Source organism: Bubalus bubalis, chromosome 9 (assembly GCF_019923935.1).
Source record: "Bubalus bubalis isolate 160015118507 breed Murrah chromosome 9, NDDB_SH_1, whole genome shotgun sequence".
Taxonomy (NCBI): Eukaryota; Metazoa; Chordata; class Mammalia; order Artiodactyla; family Bovidae; genus Bubalus; species Bubalus bubalis.
The window spans coordinates 80,225,919-80,244,004 of NC_059165.1; the positions used below are offsets into that span (position 1 = coordinate 80,225,919).

Here is an 18,086-nt window from a genome sequence, read left to right on the forward strand (position 1 = left end):
TTGAGAAATTATGAGTGACATAATTTTTTCAGTAATTTTTATGGTCTTTATTTTTTGTTTTTAAATTTAAACTGTTTGTATTTGAATAAGTAATACATGCATAGAATAATTCTAGCTGCCCTAAAAGGTAAATTTCTTTTCTACCTAAGACCTCTAATCTCTCTTCCTTCAGTCAGATACTGTGAGGTGTCTTTACAGAATTAGCCATGCATGTGTATGAAACTAATTTTCTTTTTTTTCCTTCTTTCTTTCTCTTTTTCTTAACCACCTTTTTCTCTCCATTCATCTCTTCCTTCTTCAAAAAGGAGCATACTATATGCACAGTTCTTTGCCTGCTTTTTTACCCACTCCATTTCTAAGAGATCTGTTTATCAGTTTATGTAAAGATATGTTGTAATCTTTTAAATGGTTAATCATATTCTATCATTTAGCATATAGATAGACCTTGAATTATTTGATCAGTCTAATATTAAATATTAAGTATTTTGATAATAACTCTTTGGGCATAAAATCCCTAGAAGTAGAATTACTTGACCAGTGGATATATGAATTTTAACTATCCATGAACACTGCCATGTTACTCTCTGAAGAGGTATAAGTTTTCATTTCTTTAGTTATTGTGAATGTAAGCATTTTTACAAACGGTAAGCCTTTTGCATTTTTCTATGAACTGTTTATGTCCTTTGCCCAGTTTTCTTTAATTTTTTTGTCTTACTGATTTCTAATAGCTGTTTAATACTATTTAGCCCTTTGTTCTATCTATATGGAGAGTATTTTTCAAAATGATGGTAATTTTGAAGCTAAAGTACTTTAAGAACTAGCTTAAAGTAAGGGTGCTGAGAACAGGAGAAATTGGGGTCTTAAAGAAAAAGATAAAAGTTCACCTGCTCAAGATACTCCCCAGTTCTGGCTTTGAAGCCAGAAAATTTCTGTTTTCCTCTTTTGTACAGCCTCTGCCATCTGGGACTCCACATTTTTGGGTAGTACTGTTAACTGACGTATATTAAATGGTAAACTCGTTACAAACATTCTCATGTGTTGGCCTCCTGTGAACCTCTAGAGTAGGGTCAGGAATTGAGGTAGTAGTTTTCAGTGTTTTCAGCACTAGAATTCTTTATAAGGAATTCTTACTCTGAAAGTAAATGTATAAAATATATAAAATGTAATTTAAAAAAAAAATCAATAGATGGATTCCCCAAGGAGTTTAGCATCTTCAGTCTTTCTGTATAATCAGCATTCTTTCAGGACTCCAGGAATCTGGGCCACATACTTTCAGATTCACTGAATTAGAATATGGTATTAATTAAATTACAATGGGAAAAAATTAAAATTACAGCCTCAAATTTCCTGGTTGGCTAGGAAAACTGCTCTACAACTGCAACCTTATCTAATTTAGACTAGCTTGCATACAGATAGGTACCACAAAATCACAAGGGGTGTGGAGTCTAAAGTGAATCACCAGTCTAAATGTTTCCCTCTTACAGATGAAACTGTTTATACCAGAGTAGATTAGTATCTTGCCATGCAGAGGCTTACATTACATTATAATTTGATTTTTTTTAATATATTTTTTTATTGAAGGATAATTGCTTTACAGAATTTTGTTGGTTTCTGTCAAACCTCAACAATAATTTGATTTTTAAGATCACATTTTTAGAAGATTAAGTGTGGTTCTGATTTTCTCTTTATATTCTAATGTTACAAGGGTAGAAAGACGAAGAAAAAGTTAATTTTTATGGAGTTAAGATTAATTTTTTTTTTTCTAACACAACCAGACTTTAATCATTTTGCCTTTATCATGGTTCCTGTATCTGTACCACAGTATACATATGATGGTTCTGGAATATTATGAAATAAACTGGGCAGAGACCAAATTAGTTTCAGGTAGTATGTCACTGAAAAGGCCCATTGATACATGTTAAGAACTTAAGCAAATATTAAAATTAAAGGGCATTTTAGTTCGTTTCTGCTCTGTATTGGTAAATATTTTAAATAATAAATTTAGTTATTGAACAGAGGAATTTATAAATAAAGAGCTGATATGTCTCTGTCCGTTTAAAGGAAAACTAGGCCTAAAAATCTTAAATTACGTTTAAAATTTGTGTATATGGTAAGGCACAGGGATTGCTTCTTTTAAAGGATAGTGACTTTTGGAATGTATTTGTGTTAGATTTGTTACTTTTGTGATTTTGGCCCACTTTAATTTGGCTGAAGCAAAATTAATTCATAATGAGAAATGTTTTAAGGCGAATATGGTCTTTTAAACAGGAAAAGCAAAGAGGACGCTAAGACTCACGACTGAGAGAAGAGAAATGATATGAGATGACAAATCTAGTAAAACGGATTTCAAAGCCTATAGATAGAGTGTTTTTAACTTACTTGTCTAGGATGTCTCTTGTCCTGGTTAATTAAAATGTGTATGGTCTTTAAGAACTATCTGTTAACTTGGAATTTTTAATATTATTGCCCACATTTTTATAATATACAAATACAGAACTAGTATTTTTCTGAATACAGTCCAATTATTTTTTCCCTACTAAATTATTATTATGTACACTTCTAGTAGAAATCTAGTTAATCAACTACATTTATGTGTGTATGTTACTTATATGTAAGCTGTAATAGTATCTTCTAATTATTAAACATCTGGTAGGTTAAGTCACTGTGCATGCTATATACTTTTTTCATTTTATTTCCAGTGCATAAATCTAGATCTTATTTTCCTCTTTTATATGTGAGAGAACTGTGAATTATAGAAATTAAATGAATTTACCCAATTTTTTGAGTATTTTGGGAATTTACTCAAAGTTTTAAGCGACAAAACTAGTGTTCGAATCCAAATTTGATTTTTTCCAAAGCCTACATTTTGAAAATACACAATCTAGGTGCTTTCTTCTTCATCAAGTTCTTATAAGAACATTTATTAATTTAACTGTTTCTTGATCCAGAACACTTTACTTGGAATAAATGAAAATAACTGTTTCACCTATTAATGCTTGATTCATTTATTCAATTAATAAATACTAAAAAAATATGAATATATCCTCAACATCAAGTTAGAAAAGGGATCCTGTCCATCAGTTTTTTGTTTTTTTTTTAAAGAAATTTCTAATTACTGTCTTACTTCTATTAATTTATTCTTGCTCTGCCAAACCCCTTGAAAGAAGTCATGGAGTTGGTTGGATTTTTCTGTTCTTTTTTTTTTTTTGTCTATTTTTTCATTAGGTTCTGCATACTAGATACGCACATCCATTTGCCCTTTTCATCTTGTATAAGACTCTCTCTTTCCCCCATTCCCCATTGTATTATACCTCTAAATTGTTTGGCTTTTCTTTTATTTGCTATTGATAATCTCTTCCACCACATTTTTACTTTACTTTGTTATCTTACAGCTTTTCCAGTTTCCTATTTTCAATTTTCTGACATATTTCCAAAACTTAAATCTGCTTTTGATATTTTAGTAGGAAAACTTTCAATTGTAGATATGGATACCAGCATTTTCCTACTAAAAAGTCTTTCTTTAAAGCATAAAACTGTTAGAAACCTTGTTATAGGCCAGATTTTAAACCCTAAAGGCTAGTGAAATGGATTTTGTATATTTCATCCAGTTATGGGTGGGTTTTTATTTTTATGTAAATGAGTATGGAAATCTACTTCTTTTGATATTAGCATGTTTATTTTCAGTATCTTAGTATAAAGAATAGCATGTAAATACTTGGTTTTATTGTTTTCAGTATGTAGCACTTCTGGTATTTTGAAAGAATTTCAGTGTTAGCTCCCAGTTAATAATTATTATGTCATTCACTTATAGGGTGTATTTGACCATCGAGTGAAATGCTGGCAGAAATGGGAAGATGCCCAAATTACTTTGCTCAAAAAACGTGAAACTGAAGCAAAAATGATGGTTGCTAACAAACCAGATAAAATACAACAAGCTAAAAATGAAATAAGAGAGGTGATTAATACAAAATGCTTTTACTTATCTCTTTTACCCAAGTTTTCCATAAGTCATTCATATATGCATAATTTTTCATGAATTTTTTTCTGAACCATTCAACAGCAGTTTTTTTCATAATTTGTAAACTGTTTTAGAATTACTTTAACATTTTGATCATCATAAAAATCTCCAGCAGCCTTTGTTACTTTCACATAATTATGGAATGGATAAAGAAGCATACAAGGAAAACATTTAAATTAACCTTTCGTTTGAGATAATTTGATTTCAGATAATTACTTATATATTATCCCCCATATATATGTATTATATATGGTATTTTAGTAAATTTGTATAAGTTTATTATAATTTATACACTTCTTTTGCCATGCTTCAATAAGGAAATTGAAGAGGTAGGACAACCTTTATATTACTTAAAGTAAATGTACCTGCTCTTTGAAGAGTATGTACCAATGTTTCGGTTACATAGTGGGAAAATATCATTCCATTGCTTAAATCTTTATTTATTTTATTTTTAGCTGTTCCATTGGTCACTAATCACAACGTTCATTGTTTCTGTAGTGAGTTTAATGTTTACTAATAGCTCTTCAGTAGACCATAATTGCATTATTTTTTTTTTTTTAATCTGGACATTACACCATTACAAAAATGTTTTCTAAATGTATGTCATATAATTTTTCTAATTATTTCCATGGGCATATAAATTGTGATGAACATGTATTCTTGAAATTAGGCAAATATTATTGATACATTTTGAAATAATTTAAAGTTGTATAAAGAAATGAGAGGATTATACTCTTAGCACTGCTGAATTATTTGATGGTGAACTTTATATTCAAAATCTTTTCATCTAAATTAAGATGTGGAGATTGTAATTCATTAAGCACTGTAATATCCTGATCTTGAGTATATCTGATAGTAAAATATTAATGGAAATTAAGCTGATAATGCACTTCCACTACTGGAAAGTTAGACACAAGTTTGAGTGATACCAAACTGGGTCTTGCCAGTGGTGAGCTTTCAGGATTTTTAGGCATAAATTAAATGAGTGGTCATGACAGCTAGTTCTAATGATTCTTCCCAGGCAAGATTTAAAAATCTTATCTTTTGTTTTTGTCAGTGGGAGGCAAAAGTACAACAAGGAGAAAGAGATTTTGAACAGATCTCTAAAACAATTCGAAAAGAAGTGGGAAGATTTGAGGCAAGTATAATAATTTTACACTTTTCTTAAAAACATGGTCACATTTTGCTGTGATACTGTGGTAAAATCAAATTTAGTTTTGTACTAATGGAGCTTTTTCCCCCATTTATTATATTTCAACAGAAAGAACGAGTGAAAGATTTTAAAACTGTTATTATCAAGTACTTAGAATCATTAGTACAAACACAACAACAGGTAAGGTAATTTTTTTTTTATAACTTACAGACTTCTAGAACTTGTTTTTGATATACTTTTTTATTTTAAAGATGATAACCAATGAAATGAGCTTTTAAACTTGAGAAGTAATAAATGGAGTAGAAAAAACCAAAGCTAGCAAAGGGAAAATAAAATGGTATAGTAAAAGTAACTGGAAATCCTCAAGTCCTTCTTGGGGCTTCCCTGGTAGCTCAGGTGCTAAACAGTCTGCAATGCAGGAGATCCAGGTTCGATTCCTGAGTCAGGAAGATCCCCTGGAGAAGGAAATGGCAATCCACTCCAGTATTGTTGCCTGGAGAGTTCCATGGACAGACCATGTGGTCACAGAGAGTGGGACATGACTGAGCAACTTTTAACACTTTCACTTTGAAGTTCTTTTTGCCTCTACTCCTAACCCCTAGGAGAGAGAGAGGTTTCTCAATTTTAGACTTTTGAGAAACATGCTGTACTATTTTTCATTTTTTCTGTCTTCCCAGTTTTATTTCTGTATTGATCACAGATGTTTAAATACATTCTTATAGTAAGTTCTCTTTCATACCAGCTAGAACTTAAACTAAACACTAAGTTTTGAAGGTTTTGTAAAGAATATTGTTTTTGCTTTAGTTTGGGTTTCATGTTGATTGTATACCACAAGTGGCATTTGTCTCCTTAAATAGAGAAAACCATGGGTTTTCCTTATAGTAAAGAAAAGTCTGTAACAAGATAATAGAGATTTGTTTCCCCCTGCGTATTTTAATGTAACTTTGAGTAATATGTCAGATTATTTAATATCTTGAACAGAAGGATCTCTTCCCCCAGTTCTTTTAAAACTATATAATAGATTAAATTTTTAAATTAGGTGATAACATTGTATCTTCAATTTTTTTTATATATTTTAAGTACTTAATTCATAAAATCATATTTTTTAAATGGAAAAATTAGGTTATATAAGCTTGTCTTTAAAAGAATTGTTTTAAACTTAATGTTACTTTTTATATCAATCTGTACTATTTTCTGGACTATCCAGGGAAGACCGACAGCTAATTCTTCCCAGTCTTTTTCCCTTTCTTGCTTGGATGTTTTCTTTTCTTCCTTCTTTATCACTCTTTTTGGCTGGCAATAACATAAAATGTGAATATTCTCTGAATTAGGAGATGTTATCACTTTATATTGGAAAAGCTCATTGCAGTTTTATTATTTAAGGTAATCTTATATAGTTTACACTAGCAAAACTTTTTATATATACAGTTTTGCATAAATTAATCGTAACTTTTTAGGTATTTTTAAAATTTTTTTTTATTACAAAAATTGAAATTAGCCATGAATAGTTAATATTTTTAAGTAATTTATAAACTATATTGACAAGCTGTATAAGGGAATTTAGATGGTCCCTTTAAGAATCAGACTTTAGTAAATGTTATTTATTATTAGCTAGATTTTTTTAATGCTTCATGAAATATATTATATATATGACAGGTTATAAGAATATCTTTTATTATCATCCACAGCTGATAAAATACTGGGAGGCATTCCTACCTGAGGCCAAAGCCATTGCCTAGCAAGAAGATTATTCATGTTAAGAAGATCTTGGATGCTTGTTCCAGTTATGCAGAATTCCATAGTGAAATCATTAAAAACCGTCTAAATAAACCACTATATATTTTATGAATTACATGTGGTTTTTTATAAATATATATTCTGACATTTTATTACAAGCTGCATGTCCTGACCCTCTTTGAATTAAGTGGACTGTGGCATGACATTCTGCAATACTTTGCTGAATTGAACACTATTGTGTCTTAAATACTTGCACTAAAAAGTGCACTGCGAGGCCAGAAAATTTTACAATATTTTTTCTTTACAGTATGTTCTGTAGTGTGTTCACCCTCTTTATGAAGTGAATTATCAATGCATTGATTAATGTTCACTTATACATTCCTGTACAGAAATTATGATTTTGTGATTACAGTAATAAAATTATATTCCTTGTGAAGTATTAGTAACAAATTATTTGGGTATGTAAACATATTTGAGGTCTTTTGAAAGCATTTTAATACAAAGAAACTTTTTCTTTTAGATGTATTTAGGTGATGCTATGATCATTAATTTTTTAATTGATCAAAAAAGCTGAACTCTTTCATTACTAAGTCACTAAATGAAGGTTAATTAAGTTTTGTTTTTGCAAAATCATCATAAACCAAAGAACATTTATCTCTTGGTTCATCTTTGGGGGATGCTTTTTGTCTTGAGTAAAGGAGTAAATAGTTGTCTTGTTTTTTATCCTTTCCTATTATAAGTGCCCAGTTTAACAAGTAAAAAAATATTTATCTGTTTCTGTTACAGGTCCTATGGATTTTGCTCATCTTCTATTACCTTCAAAGTCTAAGACTTTGCATATATTTAATTTATTCCTTACCTTGCTTTTTTTTGTTGTTTTAAGCTAAAAGATCATCTGTGGTCATCATTGACAGAGAAAAGTGCTGTGCTAAAACACCCAGTGATTTGATGAATAACCAATGATGGTACAAAGCAAATTTGAAGTAAAGTGAAATTTGTCTTTGGCAACCATCTCACCGATTTCTGTATTCATGTTTACATGGCAGTTATATAATCCTTGATGAAAATTTAAGTTGTGACTAGCATCAGACTTTTCTTAAAGATGCTTGTCTTCTCAGGCTTAACAGTTGTATCTCCCTTCTGGAAGGGCAAGATGTATATGTAACTGAGTCTTTTCTAACAGCTTACTGAACACAGTTAACGTAGCAGAGTCTCCTCAGGCAATGTTTGCTTCCACTTATTTTAGTTGACATTTTTAGCCTCTTGTAGGTATTGTTCATATTTATAATCCTAGAACCTAGAAGAATACCTGACACTTATAGGTTAATAATAAAGACTTGATGAATTGAACAGAAAAAAAAAAAAAGTCCCGGACAATGCAAAATAATGTTTGCCGTCTTAAGAATGAGGAGAAACTGAATCGGAAATAGTACAGTCTTCTGTTGTTGCTTCTCTTGGAGGTGACTTAGATAACTTTTAAGAAATGAGTAATTCATATTAATATATATCAGATCCTATCTTGTTGTCTTGTTAATATTGAGCAAAATATAGGCTTACTTGGAACAGTTCCACTATAATGATGTTTTAGTATTAGGTATATAGTTTTGTTACTTCCAAAGATTCAGTTTACACATAGGATAGTAACTTAGTTATTCAAGCAGAAATCTTCAATTCTGCTGTGATATATTTATAACAACCTTCAGGACCACCAAATAAAATAATAAATATTTTCAGACTTAAGCTGAAGAGAGTAACAGACCTGAATCCATTCCAGATTTCATTCCCCTTAACAGTCTTTTTATTAAAACATAAAGAGAGTATTGGAAATTTCAAATAAATTATGTGAGCCTCTGACACAGGATTTAATTTCTTCAGCTCTACAGTCATCTTTAGCCATCAGTCTTCACATCTCTTATTCCTCTTACTAAAATACTTTGATTCCAAGTAAATAGAACAGCAAGAACATTAATATAATCTTTTAGTTATAAACATATGAGTTTAATTTTTTTCTTCTTTAACCAGATAAAAGATAAAGAAGGACTAAAGCAGCATAATACAGCGGAACAAACCGAACTTGGAGTCAACGTACTTGTGTTCAGTCTTTCATCACTCAGTAGCTGTGTGACCCATCTATAAAACAAGGGTATAAAACTGATGCCTAAAGTGCCTTTATACTTTAAAATATGTTGTTTACCAAGCTTTAGCATAAATAGTATTCTATTAGAGAGTCAAATTCTAATCAAAATCACCTTCTATTAATAATGTAAAAGCAAGGCTAAAGCAAAATAAATGTGTATAAAAATATAATTTCTAAAACATAAGTTTTTTATTGTATTTTTGGTGAATAACTTCAACTATCCATCTTTTTTATACATATATATATTTATATTAATCTCATACCCTTGTTTCATTGTTGGCTGCTCTTTAACCTTTTTATTATTCAGATATAGCAAAGTTTTACCAGTTTCTTGTGTAGATTGTTTCATAAGTGGCTTTTAAATATAAAATAAGTCTCTTAACAAATCAGGTTTCTTTAAAGGAGGGAAATCAGATGAGTAAAAACAGAAGATTATAATCCTTTAAAAAAAAATACTTCTTGATGTCTAAGGAAGTTACAGAGATTTTCGTTTTTCTGTCCTATAGCATGAGACTAGTTAATGAAGCCAAGAGTCTACTTCACTTTCTTGTTATGGCTCCCTGCATGGGCAGTCATGTGACTAACAAGACTCAGGACTATAGATAGAAGGAGCAAACGTCATCCTGTTTTAGAGGAAGGAGGGTCACTGGTAGGAGGGAAGACAACAGCTGTGAAAAGGAAGTGCAGTCACTGACTTGAGATCTTTGGACACATTTCCATATCCACCAGCAGGAAGTGTATATGTTATCATATCTGTGATATAATCTGTTTCAAAGTATTGAAAAAAAGAATAAAATCCAGAATCAAACAGGTTTCATTTCTAATCCTCACAGTGAAGGATATGGTTTCAAGTAATAATGAAGATGAATGATTGGCCAGACAAAGAAATAGCAAGAAGAGGGAAGAAATTACAACAGGAGTGTTATCAAAATTGTTGATTACTCCACCTTTGTAATCAAGGCCATGAGGAGAGGTCACGGTGATCTGTGGATGAGGTCCTTAGTGTTACAGACCAATAGAAATACAATGTGAGCCACATACATAATTTTCAGTTTTCTCTACTCATATTTTAAAGAGTAAATGAAACAGGTAAAGTTAATTTTTAATTGAGTAGCTCTGAAATATTTTAGCATGCAATCCAGTATATTAAAAATTACTATGATGTTTTACATTCTGTTTTTTGTGCTAAGTGTTCGATATCCCCTGTGTATTTCACACTTTGATTGTATATGCATTCAGACTAGCCACATGTTAAGTCATCGGTTGTCACATGTGGCTAGTGGCTGTTTAGTAGCTAGTGGCTAGTGGACAGTTCAGATTTAGATAATTGCATGGAATTGGAAAAGGAGAGTTATGTCCAACAGCGATTTTTTTGTTTACCGCTCCAAATCCAGTGAAGTGTTAAAAGCTAAATAAAAGGGACTTGTTGGTGTTGCTCTCAAAAGCAAATACAATTCAGGTATAAGACTTTGTGGCACAGTGCTTTGCAAGTAGTGAGCACTCGTACCATTCAACAAGGGTAGCACTTTATTTCCTGATGGAAAATTAGAGACTCTAGTACAACTTCCTTATTTTACAGATAAGCAAACCCAGAATCTAAATCATTATATTGAACTGATTTTTCTTAAATCTATTGAAGGTAAACATTCTTCCTTGAAAATGTATGGAAAGAGATACATTAGCGATTCTTCTAATCATAAACATAGAATTCTAGATAGTCCTTTTGTAGACGGAGAATTTATTTCTTCAAACTGTTACTTCAGAAGTGGCTAAGAATAGAAGATGGTACAAAACAGGAAGATTGTGGCTTGCTATCTGATCTTTTAATGCACAAAACAGGAAGATTGTGGCTTGCTATCTGATCTTTTAATGCACATGAAGAAATTAAAAAGCTCATCTTCCTTCCTCTTGTCACATACTTTAATTCTCAAGAAATTGAATAATTTTAAGTATTTTTCTTAATAAACTGAGTCAAATGGAAACTTTGTAATTAAAGACAAGGTGAAGCTGCCCGCTTGTTAATGCACAGAATTTTTTTTTTTTTTATTAACATCAGTTAATGGGATTAAACTGATTTAAGGGACTGCTTTGAGGGAAAAACTATTTTAAATTCATATATGTAACTGTTTAATAAAACTAAAGTCAGACAGAATCTAACAAAACAACAATAAATTGCCTTCTTGTTGCTTCCATAATCAAGTCTTGAGTTATCTTGATTTTAACCTATACTCATTTCCTAGATCTTTATTTCAGGTGCTTCTCAGTATATGTGTGTGTGTGTGTGGACTTGTGTGTGTGCATGAATGTGCATGTGTGTGCATGACAGGAGGCTTTTTAACCAACACTTGCTGCTAAATTTCAGTTAAAAGTGCTTCTTATCTTCTTGCAACCGAGACACAAAATGCTTATGTTTTCATTTACATAGCAGAGATTTTTTTTGCTAAGACCAGTTTGAGTTGATTCTAGTTCTAAAATCTGTTCCCTTCTCATTTCTTCTCTTTCTCCTCACAAGCTCTTGTGACCTTGATAAAGTCCAAATTACCCAGAACCTGGTTTCAAACCACTCTTCCTGTCTTGATCTTACTCCGTGCTTTCACCCACCTTTCGCTTTAATCAAATGATGATTGTGAGAAGCATCGTCTTGTGAGAACGCGCTATCCTTTTATGGGTCAGTGCTGTTGATGTTGCCTTGTCTAAGTTAACTTTTTCCCCTTTACCAGCAACTCATTAAATCCTATTCAGTGTTTTATGAAGTCCACATCCTCCATATATCCTTTTTAGTCTTCTAGCTAGAAGGAAGCAGAGAACTTCTGGATCTCTTAGTAGGACTCTGGTAACATTCTGCACCTTTCAGATTGTGTTTACTGATGTTTACCTTGCATTATAGCAGTCTTTCTACTTTGAGTAGCCTGTGTGCTTCTTGAAGAACGACTATGTGCTTGTTATTTCTTCTAGAACCTAGTATGGTACAATCAAGGGAGTGTAATGGGGTGATGAAAAATACAATTATGCATCCAGTCTGCCTGTTTGAACCCTGGTTCAAGAATCTACATCATTGACTTAGAGAAAGTTATTTTTCTCTAAAACTTAAAGTTTCCTTATTTGTAAAATGGAAAGTAATAATAGTACCTGTTCAGGTGCTCCCTCAGGGGATTAAGATAATTTGTGTGACTTTCTCAGCAATAGCATGCACTTAATAAATATTAGCTCTTATGCATCCAATAAATGTTTACTGAATATTTAATCTCAGTCTGAACAAAATGACCTGCATTTTGACTATTTTACCAGTCTTTACTGCTGCTTTAAAACAATGGGTGTACGCTTGACTAGGATCTAAATGGGCTTACCCAACAGGGTCCTTCTCGGAATAATCTGTCCCTAAAATCTGCTCTTAGAGCCCTGAGGCTAAGGATCAGGGATGGAGGGGAAGAAGGCTTGCAGACAAAATCCGTTTTTTTCTTTTTTCAGCCAGCAAAAGCTTAGATCTACTCCCACTACAAAGATGCTGTAGTTAAATGAATCTTGTCAGAAAACTAGAGACTTCTAAAGCAGCTTGGGGACAAATGAAGGGTGAGAGAGAAGTGGGGCAGTTGCTTAGGGAGAGTTTGTTTCCACACAGAAACACATAGAAGAAACTTGAATATGTCGTAGATTAAGGGAAGTAGTAATCAATGGAGAAAAAAGGGGAGAATAAAAAGATCTTGACAGCAATTGTTCGAACGGTAGTCATACAGACAACTGGTGAGGGCATGACACTGCAGTGGTAGCCGTAAGGGAGATAGGGGGATGGTAAGGGGCCAGCATCACTCATTCACTCATGTAGTATTTGTTCAGTCTCTGCTGTGTCAGGCACGGAAGTAATGGATTGATTATCTGGGAAGAACAAGAAGGTTGTCTAGAATGATGCCTTGATTTCTGGCTTTGATGACTTAGGATACTTCTGCTTTGAATAACGGAGATAGTATGGGAGAGTTCTGGGCATGTTATATTGTTTCCATCGTAGTTTATCACAGGATAGTGATAGAGTTCACTGTGCTGTACATGCAGTAGGACTGTGTGTATCCATTCTGCATGTAATAGTTTGCATCTGCCAACCTCAGGCTCCCAATCCATCCCTGTCCCACCCACCACGTTTTTGATGTACCTTTGGGCATCCAAGATGAAAATATATGAAAACATAAGTCAGGGCTAGATGTTGTGTCATCAAGTTAGAATGTGAACATGCTCTGTTCCTTAAAACCATGATTATTAATGAATGCCTTTGCTGAGGACAAATTATCACATACAAGTAACATCTAAGGGAAGAATGGAGGTGAGTAAGTCAGGTAAGTGCAAAGAGCCTCAGAAAAAAGGGGGAGTTTCTTCCTCTGAACAAAAAGGAAGGGAAAGAAGGCATTTCCATTATTGGGAAATAATGCCTGAATGCTTTTATTTTCTCAGTGAAATAGAAAATTAAACCATCATCAGGGAATACCAGCAGAAGAGCCAAAGAAAAGGGCTGTGGTGGGGGTGGGGGCCCACAGGAAAGTGGTAGGTGGCTAGAAAACAGAAACCGAGAAGAGTCAGAGCTATGGATGAGTACCCACTTTCAAATAAGTTTGGAAATCATGAATTTAAAATGGAGTCAAACAAAATATCTATTAAGCCATGAGAAAGCAAGACAAAGTCTGATTTATTCAAGATTAGGGATTGTTGGTGTATGTAAGAAAGCAAAGGGCGGGGGAGGATTTTGAATGATTTAAAAGACCAAAAAGATGAACGTAAGTGAGGTGACAGGCACAGATTGGGGAATGTAGCTATGATAAGGTGAAAGAATAGTTTGGTAAGATGAAACGAGTCAAGAAAGCAGTCAAAGGAAACCTGCGTTTAAGAAACAACATTAAGTGGTGTATTGCCACCTTTTTAAAAGGATAACTTCAATATGACAGCTGCATAGAGCTCTTACTGCAAAGCATAGAGCTCATAGTGCGGCAAAGGTTATTTCTGTGGGTTCTTCAAATTTACTTTTTGGTTTGCTAAAGTATTGAAAGCTTTTTGCATGTCAGCAGATAAAAATTGACTTTAGTCTTTATTTTTAAGTTAATGTCTATCTCATCAAATCACTCCATGTACATAGTCTGAAAACCAAACTAGCATCGGAAACACATAAAACACAGTGGTTCCCTGCCCCACAAACCACGATTTCCCTGGTCCTTTTCCTCAAAGATAACCTCGTTCTATGCTGTTTCTTCTGCCATTTAAATACTTTCACATTTCTAAGTAGATTGCATATCCTGCTGTCGTTTGAATCATCACTTTTAGACATCAGCCACATCTTTTTTATGGCAAATGAGAGTTTTTCTTTTATGCTACCATCCATCTGCTTTATAACACTCATCTCCCACTTCCAGTGTAAAGTTTTTGGTTAAATCAGTATTCAGTATTTTCATTCTTAACGCCTTACAAATATTGTTCACTGCTGAAAGTTTTGGTATATTTAATTGTGATTGTCTTAAAAAAAAAACTTTTTAGAACAATACTAGAATTACATAAAAACTGAGGGTAGTACACTTAGAGTTCTATGCTGTATACCTTGCTTCTCTCATTATTAACATGTTAGTGTAGTACATCTGTTACAGTTAATGAACCAGTATAGTTATATTACTATTAACTAGCGTGTATGCATGCTGTCATGTCCAACTCTGAGACCCCATGGCCTGTATGCCGCCAGTCTCCTCAGTCCATTTGATTTTTCAGACAAGAATACTGGAGTGGGTTACATTTCCTCCAGGGAGTCTTCCCAACCCAGGGATAGAACCCGTCCCCTGCATCTCTTGCATTGGCAGGCAGATTCTTTACCCCTGAGCCACCTGAGAGGCCCGTTAATTGGAGACCATAGTTTATTCAGATTGCCATTGTTTTTGCCTAATGTCCTTTTTCTAAGATTTCATGCAAGATACCACATTACATTTAGTTGTCATGTCTCCTTCTGTTACTCTTGGTTGTAACGGTTTCTTGGACTTTCCTTTTCTTCAGTGACTTTACTGGGGTGTTTTGTTGTTTTTCTTGAGGTAGAACATACCTTGATTTTTTTTTTTTTTTTTTTTCATTTGGCTGGTGCTTTTTTTTTTTTTTTTTAATCTATTGCCAGTTTTTTCCATGTCTTCCTACAGTACATTTCCCACAAGACCACTCGGATCAAGTAATTCAACCATTCCAATTGCTTTCCCTAGGGCTTGCTCTCCTGAGGATTTCGGTTTTCTCTGAACTGATGCTCTCTGAGCATGTTGTATCTCTGGATTTGCCCCGAACTTTGGAATTGCCTGTACCTTTATCTTGGGATCCATTCCCTATATCCTGGGTTTCTTGCTTTCTTCCTTCTTGATTTATTCCCTTGTGTTGGACTAGTATGTTCTCCAGTAGTTTCCTTGGTTAAAAAGAAGATACGGCAGAAAGTATCCTGAAAACAGCTCTCACGATGTCCACCTCTCGAGTCAGACTGCTCTGGTCTGGACTGGTTCTTTATTTGCCTGTTGTACAGAGGATCCTAAAGATTCCCTTTGCTTCTCCCCCTGGCTTCCTATTCTCTATAACCCACATTTTCCTCTTTCTTGATTTATTCCTTCATTTGGGTAGATATACAGTTCTTCACAATGTTGCATAGAAACTTACTTTTGAGACTTTATTTTGCCTTCATCCTTGATAATTTAATTGGTCATATGTTGGATATCATTTTCTCTAGAATTCTGAAGACATTGCTTCCTTGTCTTTAACCTTGCAGTGTTGCTGTTGAGAATTCCAAAGCCATTCTGCTTTCAGATCTTTTGTATATGCATTTTCCCTTCACCCCTACCCCTTTCCAGAATGTAAGATGTCATTTTTTTCCTTCAGTGTTCTAAATCTCATACAGATTTCTGTAGTATGCATCTGTTTTCATCCTGTGTGAGTGCTTTCAATCTGGAAACACGAAATTTCAGTTCTGGGCATTTTCTTGAGTTATTTCACTCATGATTTTCTCCCTTCTATATTCTTTCTTCTCTTTCTGGAAGACTCATTATTTGGATATTGGATGTTCTCGACTGATGATGTTTAATTTTCTTATTTTGCATCTGTTATTTTGTTCTACTCTGAGTTTACCCTCATTTTCTAATTGGATTTAAGTAGCTGCTGCTTGTTTCACAGATGCAATGCCTTCCTGTATCTCTCTGAGAATATTAGTGATAGTCTTTTAAAGTTTCTTTTTTCCCCCTTGTTTCTGTTTCCTCAAAATTAATTTTCTGTTTTTATCTCTCGTGTGTTAGCTGCTTTCCTCAGATACTTGTTAATTTTTGGGTGTCTTAAGATTAGCAGTGGGAACTGAAGCTGATTGGAAGCTCTGTCAAACTTAAAAGAAAAATGTTTTTCCAGGTTTCTTCAGGTATAATTGACAAAAACTGTATGCTATGCACCCAATCGAGCTGGCTATCAGGTCCTGCCTCATATGAAGGCCGCCAGCCTGTTGATGGGTAGGGCTGTGCCCCAGTGGGGCTGACTGCTTAGGACTGGTGTTGACCTACTCCTGGGTGGGTTAAGCCCCTGGTGTTGGTAGGCTAGAGGGAGGATTCCAAATCAGTGCCCCCATGGTAGAAACGAGCTCCCCGGAATGGCTACTGCCAGTATCTGTGTTCTCAGGTGGAGTACCAGTTGGTCCTCCAAGATCAGGAGGAATGTCTAAGCCTCCTTTCAGATCATTACCTGTGTGCTGGGACTTGGAGCATGTGAGAACTTGCATGTGCCCTTTAAGGAGGGTCTGTGTTTCCCACAGCCCTATGGCTCCTGTACGCAAGCCCCATTGGCCTTTGTAGCCAGATGTTCTGAGTACCTGTCTTCCAGTGTAGGACCTCCAGGCTGGGAAGCCCGGCATGGGGCTTGCACCCCTCACTCCTAGGGGAGAACCTCTCCAGTTGTGATGATCCTTCCATTTGTGTTGTTGCCTACTCCAGGAAGGTGGGTCTTGACTGAAGCAACACTGCCCCCTCTACAAGGTCTCATTGTGGGTCTGTCTTTATACTTTTAGTGGTGGAAGGTCTTTTCCACTAGTCTTCAGATCGTTCTCATCAATAGTTGCTTGTAAATAGTCTTAGTTTTTTGTGTGTTTGTGGGAGGAGCTGAGCTCAAGTTCTTCCTACTCTGCCATGTTGGCCACACCTATCAAATCTGAAAATCACTGAAGAGTGACCTCATTGGGCTGTTTGTAGGAAATTTCCAATGTTGGTGTTTCTAGAGTTACCTTCTCTTGGGCTTATCAGATTTCCCAGAGAATATCGACCACTTTCTTGCCTGGAAGGTAAAGGTATAGCTGCCAGCCTCTATGAGGTTTTAATACTCATCATTCAACATGTGTATGATCATGTGCCCCCAGGCCTATTTTTTGATGAAAGTTCCCATGCCTTCAGGTGGGCAAGTCATTGTCCAATGTAAAGACTCTTTTTTTCTCTCTCCAGGAAATATCCTCTGGAATTACGCCAATGTGGAAGAGGGGATTGAAGGATTTTCCCACTCAAATTTCACTCAGTCTTCCTTCTAGCCAGCCTGTCTCCCATTCTAGATGAGGTGTATCTTCTCTGTCCCCTCTCACTGAGCCTTTTGGGTATTGTCCTGTGTAAATCAGGTTGATTTTCTGCTATCTCACCGCTGGCTTAAATTTGGCTTTTTCTTGTTTACCAGAATGGTTGCTTCTCATTCATCTGCTTTCTAGTTTATAAAAATCTTTTTGTTGTTCTCTCTTCTGCTTCTCCTATCTTTATGGTTTTTTGTTTGTTTGTTTGTTTGTTTTTAAGGAGAAATTCCTTTTAGTTTTACTGGGGCTAGAAGAAGCAGTGAAGTTAATTATGTATGTTCAATTCGTTATCTTAACCCAGAAATCCTAACAGTTTTTTTTTTTTTAAGTGCAACATAATATTCATACTGTAAGTACACCAAAATATTTTAATCCATAACGTGATAGAATTCTTTTCTCTGCTCATGGTTACGTGGCAGCTAACCTCCATGAGAGCCCCAATTAATTCTTGCCACCTGAGACT

General features: G+C 34.2%; 1 protein-coding gene across 2 annotated transcripts in view; it reads left to right on the forward strand.

Annotated features, from left to right (window-relative positions):
• SNX2 (sorting nexin 2) overlaps positions 1 to 7,344 on the forward strand; it is a 58,758-nt gene extending 51,414 nt beyond the window's left edge. Inside the window, exons 12-16 of one of the 2 annotated variants that reach the window (XM_006059503.3) lie at positions 3,812 to 3,955; positions 4,336 to 4,347; positions 5,076 to 5,156; positions 5,280 to 5,351; positions 6,860 to 7,344. In XM_006059503.3, the coding sequence (XP_006059565.1) occupies positions 3,812 to 3,955; positions 4,336 to 4,347; positions 5,076 to 5,156; positions 5,280 to 5,351; positions 6,860 to 6,910 (360 nt within the window). In that variant the 3' untranslated portion in view covers positions 6,911 to 7,344. The remainder of the gene's footprint in view (positions 1 to 3,811; positions 3,956 to 4,335; positions 4,348 to 5,075; positions 5,157 to 5,279; positions 5,352 to 6,859) is intronic. The other variant, XM_006059504.3, reaches the window with a different exon arrangement.
• The last annotated feature ends 10,742 nt before the right edge of the window (positions 7,345 to 18,086 follow it).